This window comes from Pelmatolapia mariae, linkage group LG22 (assembly GCF_036321145.2).
Source record: "Pelmatolapia mariae isolate MD_Pm_ZW linkage group LG22, Pm_UMD_F_2, whole genome shotgun sequence".
NCBI classification, from domain to species: Eukaryota; Metazoa; Chordata; class Actinopteri; order Cichliformes; family Cichlidae; genus Pelmatolapia; species Pelmatolapia mariae.
Genome location: NC_086245.2, coordinates 29,084,316 through 29,098,997, shown reverse-complemented (window position 1 = coordinate 29,098,997; position 14,682 = coordinate 29,084,316). Strand labels below are relative to the sequence as shown.

Genomic DNA, 14,682 nt, shown 5'->3' with positions numbered 1-14,682 from the left:
TCTCGCAACAAAGATTTACCGCACAATTGACACATTCTGAGTCGTATTTTCAATGTGGTCAGGCTATTTGTGAGCCCTTGAGCCATTTTTTAGGCTTTGGTTGTGAGCCTTTGAAATTCCATGCTGAGGATTAGACTTGCAAAAGTAATAAGGAAGACTGTATAGTGGGCGCATTAACTCTCTCACTATCAAGAGGGTGGAGACGGTGCTAAACTGTACAAATTCTCCACAAGCGACATCAAAAATTGGGTTATGATCTTCAGCCTCGGATATTTTTTCCATGTCATCCTGATGTTTGAGCGGTGCTTGAAAACATAATATTGTGCCTAACACATTATTTACTGAGAGTGTAGGTGACTTACACCATCTGTTTATAAAGCAACAGGCTCAGGCAGATGCTCTGCCAGCAAAGAGGCACAAGGTCCCCAGGCTTATCTTGGTAGAGGTGTGCTGCTGCTTCTCGGCACCAGCGAGGTGGAACGATAAACATAATTAAATTGAGTTGGATTACACAAAATGGATCGGATCAGTTGGGAAGGCGGAGAAGCTAATCCAGTGCAATCCTCTCTATAGAGGTGCCAACCACACAAAACGACATAAATAAAGAAGAGAGTGAGAAAGGGAAGCAGTGGCTGTCGTGGGGAGATCAAGGTGAGGCAGGGGCATAGAAAGAGCTCCTGCAAGTTCAAAAAAAAGAAAAAAAGGGGGAGGAAAGCTCCAAAGTTAAACATAAACTATAATAGAGCAGTTTAGTGCAAAAGAAAAAACTGGGCTGAAAATATATCTGATTCTCTAGTGCATCTCAAAGTAAAATAAAACACTCACGCGATAAAAGGATGTTTCTGAGCGTGCAGAATGTGTTTGCACAGCTTCCATAGCGTCAAAAATGAATAAGCGATGACTTTGCAGCACACCGGTCCTTTGAGGGAGTGGGGAATCACACTTATCCTTCATCGTATCAGTAACGACAAAAGATTTTGTCGGGGATGCGCAGTGCCACTCTTTTAAGCTTTTAAAACTGTATTTCAGATGGAGAAGATGAGATATAGCATGAAAGCAGGAGTCAACAACAGTGGACGTGGACTTTTAAAAAAAAATTGTATTTTATCACTAACACATCAACAGCAGCACTCTATATCATAACTGCGTTTTTTTCTATTCCCACTCCCATTTCATTCCACTCACCACCCCCACCAGATTGCATTTTGCCTTTTGTAAGTGACTTTGGTACAATCCCCTTACAAATAACCTTTCCCCAGGGGAAAGAGGCTCTTACTTTCTCTACAGCCCTGCCAACCCTCTCCTTCTTTTATATCCCCATCCCTCTTTGTCTCTCAGCCTCAGGCGCAGCAAACAGATTGATACAGTCTGGGAGTTTCTACTGCTTTTCAAACTAATCCAGTGTAATCCTGGTCTGTCTGCGTCCTGTCTTGGACACCGCTGTGGATCACATTATCATCCAATAAAATTTTGATTAATGATCTCTATATATGTGATGTATGAAAGCTGAAATCTAGGCTGCACTGTTAAGGTGATGAAACGAGCTTCTCAGCATCAGTTCTGCAATAAGAGATCTAAACTGCCCGGTCTACCTGAACACTTTATTTTCTCTTGGCACGATGGAGACAGCCAATCATGATAGAAGGCATGGACCGATACAATTTTTTATAACATTAAATATTTTACATATCAGTGAAATCATACACAAGAATGGGAGCAAGATAAATGAAATGAAAATCTCTTTATAATACTCGCCTAATTTTTTGGCCTGTGCTTCATTTCAGCACATTGTGAGTCTTTGCTGCACTTTGCTGTGATTTGAATTAGGGCTGCCACGATTAGTCGACTAATAAAATCTTTGACGACTAATTTAATAGTCGATGCGTCGTTTGAAGCTTTGTAAAATCCCAAAAGACGCAGGAATAAGTAGTAGCATTTAAGAGTGTAATAACGGACTGAAACAGAAGATGGCAGCACTGCATGTACGAGGATGCCAGCTGCTAAACCTCGAAGAAGAAGAAGCTGTGTCCGGTATCGTAGCTGTGTCCAAATTCAGGAACCGCATCCTCCTGTGCCGGCATTTGTAGGCCGATTACGTTACAGCGACACGACGAAGACTGTCCAAATTCCAAGACTCTGACAAATGCGCCCTTCATTTCCCCAGATTTGAAACTAACTAGCTTCCGCCATTGTTGGAAACTGAGCTGGGCCACACTATGAATTCTGGGATAGGTTGGGCCACGAAGTATACACCCGACCCATCCTTCATATCTGGGGAAATGAAGGGTGCATTTGTCGGAGTCTTCGGCCTAACAAATGCGGGCACAGGAGGATGCGGTTCCTGAATTTGGACAAAGCTACGATACCGGACACTGCTTCTTCTTCTTCGAGGTAAATATTCACTGAAAATCTGATATAGATACAACATTAATTCAGCATTTTAAGCTTTCATTATTTTGTTTATTCACAAAATTATTTTTGTTTAATTATTTTGTTTAATTGTCTTGTTTATGCACAGTTTTGAAAATATATTACAAATAGCCAAACTGCATGGAAAAAAACAAATTTTTCAGGGAAAACAGTAGTTTTATTGTACCAATACCTGTATCTAAAATTTTAAACCATACCCAGTGCTGTCAAGGACCTAGCAGCACACACCTATGACTGATCTTATAACCAGAGAGGTGGAATATCTGCTTACAGCATACTGCTGCCTAAACAAGTGCGCTTTGCATTATTTAAGCAGCTCTGACCGTCCGCTTTAATTGAGTCTCCTCTTGGACAGCCTTCCTAGTAGACAGCTCAAGGCAGGCCCTCAGCAAGGTATGCAAGCCGGTCGAGGAGGAAAACGCATATTTCTGTGGCATGTGAAATATGAATGCAGCGTTTAGACCTGAGGAGCGTGTTCAACATGGAAATTTGACAGTCTCAACATTAAATCAACAAACTGAGCCCACGGCAAGCTTTGCGCCAGGTGGAGACTGTATTCTGTGAAATGTGGTGATGAGATTGTGTGGACAATGATAGAGATGCAAGGAGAGACCAATGAGCCAAAAGCTGGAGAGGAATCATGCAATTATTAAGCACTGTGGCGTGGAATGAGCAAAAAAAGGGCCCAGAAAAGCCACAGCCCATAAGCTACAACAGGAATGCTCTTAGTATTGGACAGTGATGCTAAAACGATCCCTATTGGTAACAGCTTTAAAAACAAAAAAAAATACAAAAATTAACAAATAAATAAATAAATAAAGCTTTCCCCCAAAAAAGTAAAAGAACAAAATGTGCACAACAAAAAAATGAGACTACAAAAAAAATATTTATGCCAAAAATGCTCATTTTAAGTAATCTGATTACAGGTGACTTTTGCGTGTTATATAAGTACAATTTAAAATGTTATATTACATGGTCAAATACAATTTTGTCGCTTACTATACATTTAGTTTTTACCAAGCATATTTTTCTTAAATAGATAATTGTTTAAACAAATAAACCTTTGATTTTATAAATTTAAGATATATCTTACTCAAAATTGTTGCTTTATGTTTATGGAGCCAAATAATTTTGGCTCTTTTTTTCTGATATTCATGGTATTTAGTACTTACTTGAGAATTACTTGCTAAGCGTACATTGTATTGTATAGGGCGATCGTGGCTCAAGAGTTGGGAGCTTGCCTTGTAATCGGAAGGTTGCCAGTTCGAGCCCCAGCTTGGACAGTCTCAGTCGTTGTGTCCTTGGGCAAGACACTTCACCTACCGCCTACTGGTGTTGGCCAGAAGGGCCGATGGCGTGATATGGCAGCCTCGCTTCTGTCAGTCTGCCCCAGGGCAGCTGTGGCTACACCTGTAGCTTGCCTTCACCAGTGAGTGAATGAATAGTGGTATTGTAAAGCGCTTTGAGGGGTCCCGAAAAGCGCTATATAAATGCAATCCATTATTATTATTATTATTATTATTGTGCTCTATTACTTACGTACACATCAAGCAACCATGGCATTAATATCAGTTGCAGTCTTGTTTCTGTAGTGCACGTAAATATAAATAATTCTTATTTATCTTTTTACCTAGCTGGCAGTTTATGATGGGCATATACTGAAAATGCCAAATGGAATATGGACTATAACTGGCACATTGGTACACATGTGGTACATTGTAAAACCAAAACAGTCAGCTGAAAGCCACTAAAAGGCCCCATTTAGCTAGAGGAAACTACAGATAAGTGACATTTCTCTTTGGGTTCATCACTTCAAGCAATTCCGTTTTCATTACACACATTTGTCATGGTTTTCTTCCAGGCCTTTAATGACATATATCAGCGGTCCCTAACCTTTTTTGCGCCACGGACCAGTTTATGTCTGACAATATTTTCACGGACCGGCCGGCCATGGATAAAAAGACAACAAAATAAAACCAGTACCGGTACCAAAAAAAAGAAGACTTATTCATAACATACGGGAAAAGACCCAGGAAAACCGAGTTAACAATAAAAACGCTAAAAGAATAACAATAAAAACCGATATAGGCCCTGAAAACTATAAATTTCACACCCGAGCCTCAACTCAGGTACCAAACGACTCAGTACCGTTCCGTGGCTCGGGGATTTGGGACCGCGGACATATATAATAATTATTATTAATATTATTATGCAACACAGGTGGTTTAATCACTAGCTCCTCTACTCTATATGTTGAATGGATCTTAAGGCAACCATTTTTTACCCCTTCAAGGGGGTAAACATATGTATATTTTTGATATATAAAAAATATACGTGCGTGTTCTCAAGCAGTAGAAGCTACATATTTGTACCATATTTGTAATAGAACATTGCAATAATTTAATAAAATTGCATGAGCTGTGAGAATTGCAAACTATTATCTAAGACGTTTTTAGTTTTTCTGGTAAATTTCTCATATGAAAAACAGCTAATAAGCAGCTCTGATACACTCATTTATAATTGTGTAGGAGTGTGCTTTATAGCTCATGAGTTACACTTTGAGATTTGTATTTGTTAGTCAAACAATGTGTTATTTCTCCTTTGAAAACACACAAAGCCTAGCTTTAAAGAGAAAATATACACCCACATGTATGGAATGAAAAATTCAATTCCACATACACCAGTATGTGGCTAAGAATAACGAAGCCCTATGTAAATATGTGCTTAATAAAAACACATGAACTTCTACCAGAAGAAGATATGTATAACATATAATACAGAAAAGTTTAGTCATTTAAATTAAAAGGTGCTAATGGAATTTTAACATTGTGAAGTATAGATTTATATGTATTGTTGTGAATTTCTAAATGGATGCATTTTCTAACAGCCATTCATACATAATACACACTTTTGGAAACAGAGACACAGTAAAAGTCAATTTCTGTCTCTACAGTTGTCTACCTTAATACTAAAGAGTTGGGCCTTAACTTAACTATGTGCACCATGTTGAAGGCCCAAAATAGATATATATACATATATTCATACTTCTTTGCAAGTGTTGCCTCATTTTAAGGATTTTAAGGTTTACTACCAGAAGACAGTCTGTGTGTGGCCAAATAAGTTAAAATACTAACTTTACTTTTAGATTTTAAGGTTTTACTAAATTTAAAGTAGATAAAAAGCATTTAATATGTTCTAACAAGTATCTAACTCTGTATCTGTCTTTAATATTGGTGGTGCCTGCTGGGTTTTCTCTGGCAGTCAGGTTCCTCCCACAGGAGTGTGCTTTATTGCTTATGAGTTTTTTTATTTGTTAGTCAAACACTGTTTTTTTTCTTTCGAAACTCGCAAAGTCTAGCTTTAAAGAGGGAGAAATCCGCCTACATCGTTGGAACACAAAATCTAATTCCACATATACATCAGTAGGTGACTGAGAATAAAAACAGGACTTGATAAATATGGGCTTAATGAAAACGCATCAACATCTATCAGTCTTCCTCATGAAGGCAACAAAGAAGCTATATGTATTAAAGGCGGATTAAAAACAGCGGGTTGCTAATGGAAATTTTGCATTGTGAAGCAAATATGTATTGTTATGAATTCTAAAATGGACACATTTTCTTGCACACACTCATACTTCATATACTCTCTCAGAGATAAGGATGCAGGAAAAATCCATTTGTGTACCTACAGGAATAATCTACATGATTATTGACTGAATAAAATAATGACATGAATAATTATTGGACCTTAAGGTAACTATGTGCACCGTTTTAAAGGTCCAAAAGGTTCATATATATGTTACCAGGCAGTAAAAGATGCATATTTGCACCTAGAAGTGAAAGTATGTATCCTTTACAACACCAGGAAACATCCGAAGGACAAAAATTTTACTCTAAGATTTGTTCTCCTGTCCTCTCACAGGGCAAAGATGTACATGTTAGGTAAGTATTCCCCAAATCTATTGTGGGTTCAGATACAAAATAAAGCTTTGAGGAGTCAGTAAAGTTAGAAAGGCCACATACATACCTACCCAACTCAAGAAATTACCTGAATAGGTACCCCTATGTCACCCTTTGTAAAGGGTCTGCTTGTTAAAATAAGTACCCCCTCAAAAGGATACAATAGACATACCTTAGGACAGAATATGGGTTACAGTAATAGCTGAATGTGTCTTGCAGTGTAAAGTGCTTTGAGCACTCAGAAAAGTGTTTTATGAATGCAGTCTATTTACCATTCTAATTGATAACTAGTGATTGTGTTTGTTTACATGCACCAGTGTGACTCTATAACTTGAGTAATATTAACATATTCCAGGTTTTACATTTTAACTGTATTAAAGCTTATCAGGTGCAGCTTGGAAGTGGGAAAAGAGCAAAATCACAGTCTCATCAGCTCATTACTGCTGCCCTAATGAGCGAGAACATGCATTTCACATTAGCGGAGAAATCAAGGAAGCCATGTGATCCGTCACGCCTGCAAACAAGCAGGTCTTAGAAATAGCCGGGGTGTGCCCGCGTTCGTCCTGGCCTACATTTCACCCCTGGATTCCAGTGGGACCTGCTGTGAAGCAGGAGACGGCGCTTCGCAAACAGCCCTCAGCCACGGCAACGCTCTGCAGACTCGTCTGCATGCAAAGCCAGTTTCTGGAGCTCCGCTTTTCTGCTCTCTTACAGTTCACTTGCGAGTTCACTACATCTGTGGGTCAGATCACCGGTCAGGTCCCGGCCTCAGACAGATTCAGTGCTGTGGCTGCGCCTTCGCCTTCACCTCCACCTCGCTGTGTGGCTCAGCGTGTCAGCCCGCCGCAGATCCGCAGATCATTATCGCTATCAAGTACTGTTTCCCCAACAAAATGATATCTCTGCCTTTGATCCTATGCCAAAGCTTATTTCTGCACACTTCTGGGCATTCTATCCCACAGACTGCTCTCACTCAGGACACAAAATCAAGCATGGCTAAAAATACCCCCTGTTCTTTTGATGAGACGGAAATGTATGAATTAACAATAGGAGCATCACGTCTGAATTAAGGTTACTTTCCCACACCTGCTCATTTTTTGCAGATGTTTTGTGTGTGTGTGTGTGTGTGTGTGTGTGTGTGTGTGTGTGTGTGTGTGTGTGTGTGTGTGTGTGTGTGTGTGTGTGTGTGTGTGTGTGTGTGTGTGTGTGTTGCTGTTAGGGGGGGGTTTTTGATGGGGAAGCTAGCTCAGGCTGTTAATGTAATCCAAACATTGTGCCAGGCTCCCGCTGTGGAGTATCCAATTAAAAAAAGCATCTTATGTGTGGGACTGAGGTTACAATGTCCAAACTGGGCCAGAGGTCCTGAAAGATTCAGAGTGGGCTGCACGCAGCTCTGCAGACACATCCTGAACAAACAGAATACATCTGGTGCAAGGAGACACTTGTTTACAACTAGAAACCCACACAAAAACATGACTGTCTGTCCTTTGAAGCACGGCAAATTTTGTTTCAATGATCTTTAAAAATCAAAGGTGTACAATAAAAGTTTGCATCCTCTGCCTGATATTGTGGAGGACTGCAAAAATGCCACGTTGGGTGGTACAACTCCAAGGTGATCAAGGCTGTCAGCTTTACCTCCTTTTAATATTTAGCTCATCAGTGTGCATCGAGGCTGCAACGTCAAACGAGAGCTGAAAAATCTTTGAGTCTCTCGCATTTTCGTCACATAGTCTACCACCTCACTTTAGAGCCAAACAAAATGAGTTGACAGCGAGGAGCTAATCAGGAGTAGAGTAACACCTACACGCAGAAAAAAAGCTTACATTTTCAAAAGCATTATCAACAAGACTGTCAATAATGTGTCCTTAAAGTTGTCCTCTTTTTTCTCTATGCTTTTATGTAACTTTCTTTGTGAATTTTGTTGTGATGGTTTGTGTTTGGTTTAAGACATCTATCTCTAACACTTTTCTCTACTCCATCAAAAACAAGTAAGTAAAGGTTCAGCCAATATTCCTTTTCTTTGATGACGCTGTGCTATTAAAAAGACAAGGACTGGTAATTTGTAAAGAAGTTTGCACTCATTTCCATTATTATCACTATTAATATGTAGAATTTGTAGACAGGGGAGGATTTCTAAGACCTCATGCTTTATAGTTTCTGTAGTCCTGACCAATCACATTTGAGCAGGCTTTGGTTGCAAGTAGGTAAATGGCCTATCGGACATCATGTGGCCTTTAACTTATCTAATTTAGCTAATTTGGCAAAGCAGCTGATGAGTTCCCAGACTGAGTTTAAACAAATATAAAATGTATTAACATATAACTCTAATACACTTTGGGAGAGCAGCACCAACAGTAGCAAATGGTGCTTTGCACTATCAAACTGAAAAAAATACAAGAATCCAAATTATCTGTTGAGATGATCTAAAATATAACACTAAATGTGATTCAGGGCATTTATTTTTTTACATAGTTTAACAGTATCATTCACATCATAACATATCTCAAAAGCTTCTGTGTTAATTACAGTTAGACGTGTCCACAACATAGACAGCATAAGCAAGGTAAACTGTCAATAAAATCCACAGAACTGCACAGTTAGTTTTTAAAACTCTTACATAATTTGAGGTCCGCACTTTTGGCACAAGTTGAAACAGAGAGTCAGTGGGACTGTGTCTAGCTGCTACGTCATCTTAAATCGGCCATGTGATTTGGCCATTTGTTGACTCTCGAGAATTAATTATAAAATGTCTCATTAATCCTAACCTTTTAATATGTGTATATTCACATGCTAACCTTGTTGTAACTAGGGTTTCTACAACAAGCGAAGCCAAACAGACCTCAGCTGACCTGTGCTGCGTCTATCCACTGGGAATTCCAGGTTCACAACAGGTGGAAACAAACCCAGCCTCAGAGCTAGTCTACGCCTAGTGCCAGTCCCAAGATCGGATAAATAGGATGGTTGCACGAGGAAGGGCCTCCTGTCTAAAAATGTGTGCCAAATCCATTGGATCCATCAACTGTGGCGATCCCTTGGAAAAAGCTTCCCAGCGCCCCCCACCTCTTTCTCCTCCTGTTTGCACAGGGACTGTAGCTGCTGGTCTCTCTGCACTACCACACAATTAAGAATTAACAATTGTATCGCACTTCATGAATCCTGTTCAACACTGCATCAAGTCCCTTCTCCCCTTATAGTCACCAGGGTCTGGCAACTTTTCTAATGGAAAGTCAGTGGCTCCTAAAATCTATTTTTACACTCTAAATTTATTTTCCTGTATTCTATGTGCATTACTACAGTGACTGTAAGCTAGGCTTCCAGACCTGCAGGTGATGTACAGCTGAACACTGCACCTGAACGCCTCCTGTGCAGACCCACGCAGAGCACCAGAGCTGCTGCTCTGCTAACATTCTGCATGCTGTGCAGACACACACGGCTTAAAGCAGATTCATTTCCCCCAAGTCAGCAAACAGTCCCACCTTTATCTATTATTTTACCGCACATTACTTCTAGATGCTTTGGTGTCATCACTCGGGTAGCATGGCTTGCTAGATTTCTCCAATTTGCATCTCCACTGAGTGAAGAGAACAATAAAAGCCTTGTTCACTAAGGGGAACAAAGCACACAGTGGATCACATCAAATATGAACAGAAGCGAAGCAGAATTCCACTAATAATGTGAAATTTAAGATTGCTTCTAAGATCCTGGATGAACTTTTGCTCTCAAAACAACTAGTTAAATTCACAATGGAAATAACAATTTTTTACAGTCGTGATTTCATGTTAATAACAGACGCACTTCCTGCCACATGAGGTGTTTTCGTACCTGGAAGCACTTCATTAGTATGCTGCTGAGGATTTTTCATTCCAGGCAGACTGTTAGTCCTGCTTGTCTCTTATTTTGGCTTACGATATTCCTCCAGCTCCAAGAGCCTGCTGCTGCCTGTATGAGGCTTGTCACAGGGGGAAGAGATACGCTCCTTGCAGGAGAGGAGCTTTGCGAATGGCTCAAACTTATCAAAGCAGTCCGCCCCATCCCCGAGCTTCCAATACAATGCCTCCCTAATTTTTCCTGAATGGAAGTCTCTCCAGACCCGGAGTAATCTCATATTCGCCGTGTGCACGCAGTAACTCCAGTTACTCCGGCTCTGTTCCCTGCATCCCCTGCCAATTGCATAATCAAGTCCAGAACTCATCAGCAAGATGGCAGAAGAAGTGCTCTATTAAGCCGCATCGTGTTCCATCTGTTGTGTAAGAGAGAGATAACAGTATTTACAGTTTTGGAGTTGTGGCAGACTGTTTCGGCCAAATTTTGTGCACCGCAGAGTACCGCTTACTTCATAAAATGTCACGGATTAATTCTGCCACTGCGACAGCGTCCAAGTGCAATCTTTGCCCTCGACGGAAATATCGCCAACTAACTTTATTGGAAGTACTACATTAAGAACTTGTTGTACAATATTTTACTTCACACTCGTATTTTTAATTTCTTTTTTGGCATATCCTGGCCCATACTTTAAGTATTAACTCACTTTTATTCCATTCTGGTAAGAGGCTAATATTTGCTAGAACTCTACAGAAGACCTGCCATGTGGATAAAGGTCTTTAAGAGAGAGTCTGTCACGGAAGTGGCTGGTAAGTGTCTTTCAACTAGCATTAAGGAGTCGGTGCTGCCATCTTCCCTCTATCAGCAAGGGAAATGAGTGTTGTTAGAAAAAAAATCTAACCTAGATCTGAAAAGGAGCTGATAACCAAAAGTGCTGAGTGAAACAAAGGCTTATCTGCCTTACTAAGTGGAATTAACTTACCTTACTGTACATGAATCAGCTCAATGAAAAATGCTGCTTTTTCAAATAAGACCAAACAGTTGATATTGTGAGGCCTCCAAAATATACAGCCCTAACAGAGGACAGTTACCTCTGTAAGTCTAGAGTCACTTCTGTTTACATTTCACTATATATAAAAAAGAAGATCAAAGTCTTTTGGCTCTTGCAGTTTTCATTGTCTACCTTGCAGTAAAGAATGTGCCACACTTTTAAACCAGTCACTTTCATCAGTAGGCTGTGAGACAGAGCAGTGGCTCATAGTATGACTGGCAGTGGAATAGTTTTATTTTTAATATTGTGCAAAAACTTGTTAAAACAGAAAGTCAGTCACAGAGTTTGTGATTTACACCGTGCTATCTGCATTTTTTAATATTTAGGAGCATGTATAGGAGTGTAATAGAAGTATAATTTCTTCATTTTTCTGTGTACACTTCTGTCCTTGCAGAACCTTGTAGAAAAACAAGGTGCAATGCTCATTGGACTGTTAACAGGACATGGAATATTTAACACAACTGACTTTTACATAAAACCAACATGTTTTTATTGCGATTTACTCCGAAAAGAATTTAAGCAAACTGAAAAGTTAGTTAACCTAGAGTTAATACCTTGACACCTCTCATTTTAAGTTAGATACCCATTACACAACCTCAATATAGTAATCTTTATAGTACATACAGTCAGAAAATGTTGACATAAAGGAACCATATTTAACTAAGTGTTTACATTGTGTGTTAAGAGACAGCTTGTGTTCATATCCCCCACACACTGCAGCACATTTGAACAATATGAACAATGATCATCTCAGTCGTAGTGGCCCATTAACAGCTCAATCTTTACACTGTTCTCGCACATGCAAACACTGGGAGCCGCAATGCACATCTACACTAATCAATCTTTGTCCTCAACACAACTAAAACAACAAAGGCAACAGCACAAATTTAGAGATTTGAACCCAAAAGTGAAAGCTCAAACAAGTATCCACAACTATACTCTTCACTAGTTGTGCAAAACAGACGGAAAACTCAAAATAAGTAAGTACATTTTAAACACGTGCATACATTACATTAAAGAGCCTATTTTAAATTAAGGGCCCACCCTTTAACTGCTTTCCTGAGTTTCCTTTTCCTGTCATTTTCAGATCACTTTACATGTTCTTTTATATTCGCTCAAACAACCAGGGTTCAAAATAACCTGTAAACTGATTGTAACTATGGCAAACTCCAGCATCTTAACACCATTAAACTTGATTCGTGCCTGACTTTACTCTGAGCCCCGGCGAACCCTTTTAACCCTGAGATCCCTCAAGTTTGCGAGACAGCGAGTAGCACTGGCGCAGCTGTCGGCATAAAAAGAGCTGGGATTCAACAGAATTAGTTCCAACCCAGAGGGACTGCTTACAGACCCGTGCTCCTTGTCTCGTCTGTTACCTGTAAAGGCACCAACAGCCCGCTCGACTCTCGAACAAAGCCCGTGAGTGCTGCTTGAAGGATGCACTTGGCTGCTGTAAAAACGCACTCCTTAGAGCTCAGGAGTCTCCAGAAAGTGTTTGCAAGAGAAACAAGGGGGAAAAAAACCCCGACAGCTTCAAAGCAGGACCCTGTGCAACGGATTAATTAAAGCGTCTGCATGCGAGCGCTTCTGCCGCTCCATCCACACACACACACACACACACACACCATTTCAGTCACGTCCGTGTCTTCAAAGCGGGAAACACTTCTATCTGAATAAAGAGCGATTATTCCTGCGCTGGCACCACAGCTCACACATGTCAGCACGGGGATAGAGATGAGGGCAGCCTGTAAACTGAGATGTCATTCCGTTCCTTTCACGAACTGCAGGCTAGCATTTCACGGTATGCCATCAGAAAAAGAAAATAAAATATAGGATATTCAGATATTCACTTTACCGGCATTTTCCCCGGCTTTATCACATATCAAATCCACTAATTACAAGCTAACTAAGAGAAGCTGAAATGTCATCATTCACACCAAGGCTTGGCCAATTTAAAGTTGTTAACCTGTGAGGTTTGAAGGTGCAGTGTTTAGTCTCTCCTGCCATATTTTCTTCACTACTGGAGGCTAAAGCACAGTGTGAGCATGAAAACTTGGCAAAAACAGCCCTGTTGCTAAAAAGCACCTCGCTGTGCTAGTGTGACCAAGGGAAAATTTGTAAGTACCTCTTATTTTTAACTCAAAAGTGGGCGGACTGCTGATGTCGTGTAGCCTGGAAACCAAACGTTAAAAACTAAACGTTCTTACTAAACATTTTTCACGCAGCTCAAGTGTTTACTTCAGTGTTTATCCACGGACGCTTACCTTGATCCAGTAGCCGCAGGGAGTGCTGAAAAGACGGATCCAGCGTGTCCTTCTCTGCCATGAGCTCCGGTAAGTACTTTTCGCTCCCCATCTTGTCCTGCGCTGCTTTCTGGGCTTCCAGCTACACGGCTCAAACGCAATTCAAGAAAAGATAAAAACAAAAACTTGCTCGGTGTCCAGGAGGCTCCAAGTTGGGAATATTTGTGTGGGGTGAGGAAAAAAACGCGGGCTCTAATGTCATCCGCGCTCGCGCTAGAAGAGCATTTCCCGGTCCTCGCGGAACACACACACACACCCTCTCTCTTTCGCACGCGCGTGCGCGCACACACACACACAGTGAGCGTTTAAATTTGAACGGTAGGTTTTATCCCATCCAAGAAGAAGGCAAAGCCCAGCTACGCATTACACCCGGAGCGGTCCTCTCCTCTGTGGGTGAAGGGGCTCTTTGAAGCTCCCTCTGTTGTAGCCAGAGCTGAACTGAGGCGGAGGCAGTGATTGGTCGCCGCGCGCTCACGTAGCGGGTGGAAGGGGGCGGAGCGACACTTGGGAGCTGTCCGCGGTGCTGAGTCTCGCCATTACCATATCATTATCATAAAATCACCATGAAGAGTGGCAACTGAGAAACACCCAACTAAAGCAAACACTCCAAGAGTAAGAGTGTGTTTTGTTCTGTGCAATGTAAATAATGCACATTACTTCCACTGCAGCTTATTACACTCTAAAGCCCCTTTATTTTTCAAGATACACAGAACAATTTGCTATGAGTAAAAAGATGCTATTAGCATAATAAGTTTGTGTTTGAGCACTGGGAGACACAATAAGCGTGTCTAAACCAGGAAAGTGTAAGTTTCAGAACCAGTCTAGGACAGCCATTCCTTGTTATATTAATCTGTACCGAAATTAGTTAGCAGTCCAAGATGGTGGCACTGAACTTTACTACTGAAACATTAGTAAAGCTGTAAACTTTTACTCTGTACTGCCACCGTTGTGTATTTTTTGTCTTACTAAATAAGCCATATGCAGAGCACTGATAAGGCTCTATGCATAAATGTGTTTTTATGCACAAAAAATAAGTACTATGCTGATAGTACTGGGTGTGATTGACTCTACCTTGCTAAGAACTCTCGGCATACAAGTTCTGAGGTATCTGGAA

The 14,682-nt window shown here is 40.6% G+C and overlaps 1 protein-coding gene across 2 annotated transcripts in view; it reads right to left on the bottom strand.

Annotated features, from left to right (window-relative positions):
- The window catches only part of khdrbs3 (KH domain containing, RNA binding, signal transduction associated 3), a 134,360-nt gene extending 120,374 nt beyond the window's left edge, over nucleotides 1-13,986 (bottom strand). For both annotated transcript variants that reach the window (XR_010573698.1, XM_065471286.1), the window contains exon 1: nucleotides 13,530-13,986. Coding sequence is in view for 1 of the 2 variants with exons in the window: in XM_065471286.1 (XP_065327358.1) it covers nucleotides 13,530-13,620 (91 nt within the window). In the remaining variant the exon portion in view is untranslated. The remainder of the gene's footprint in view (nucleotides 1-13,529) is intronic.
- Between the last annotated feature and the right edge of the window lie 696 nt (nucleotides 13,987-14,682).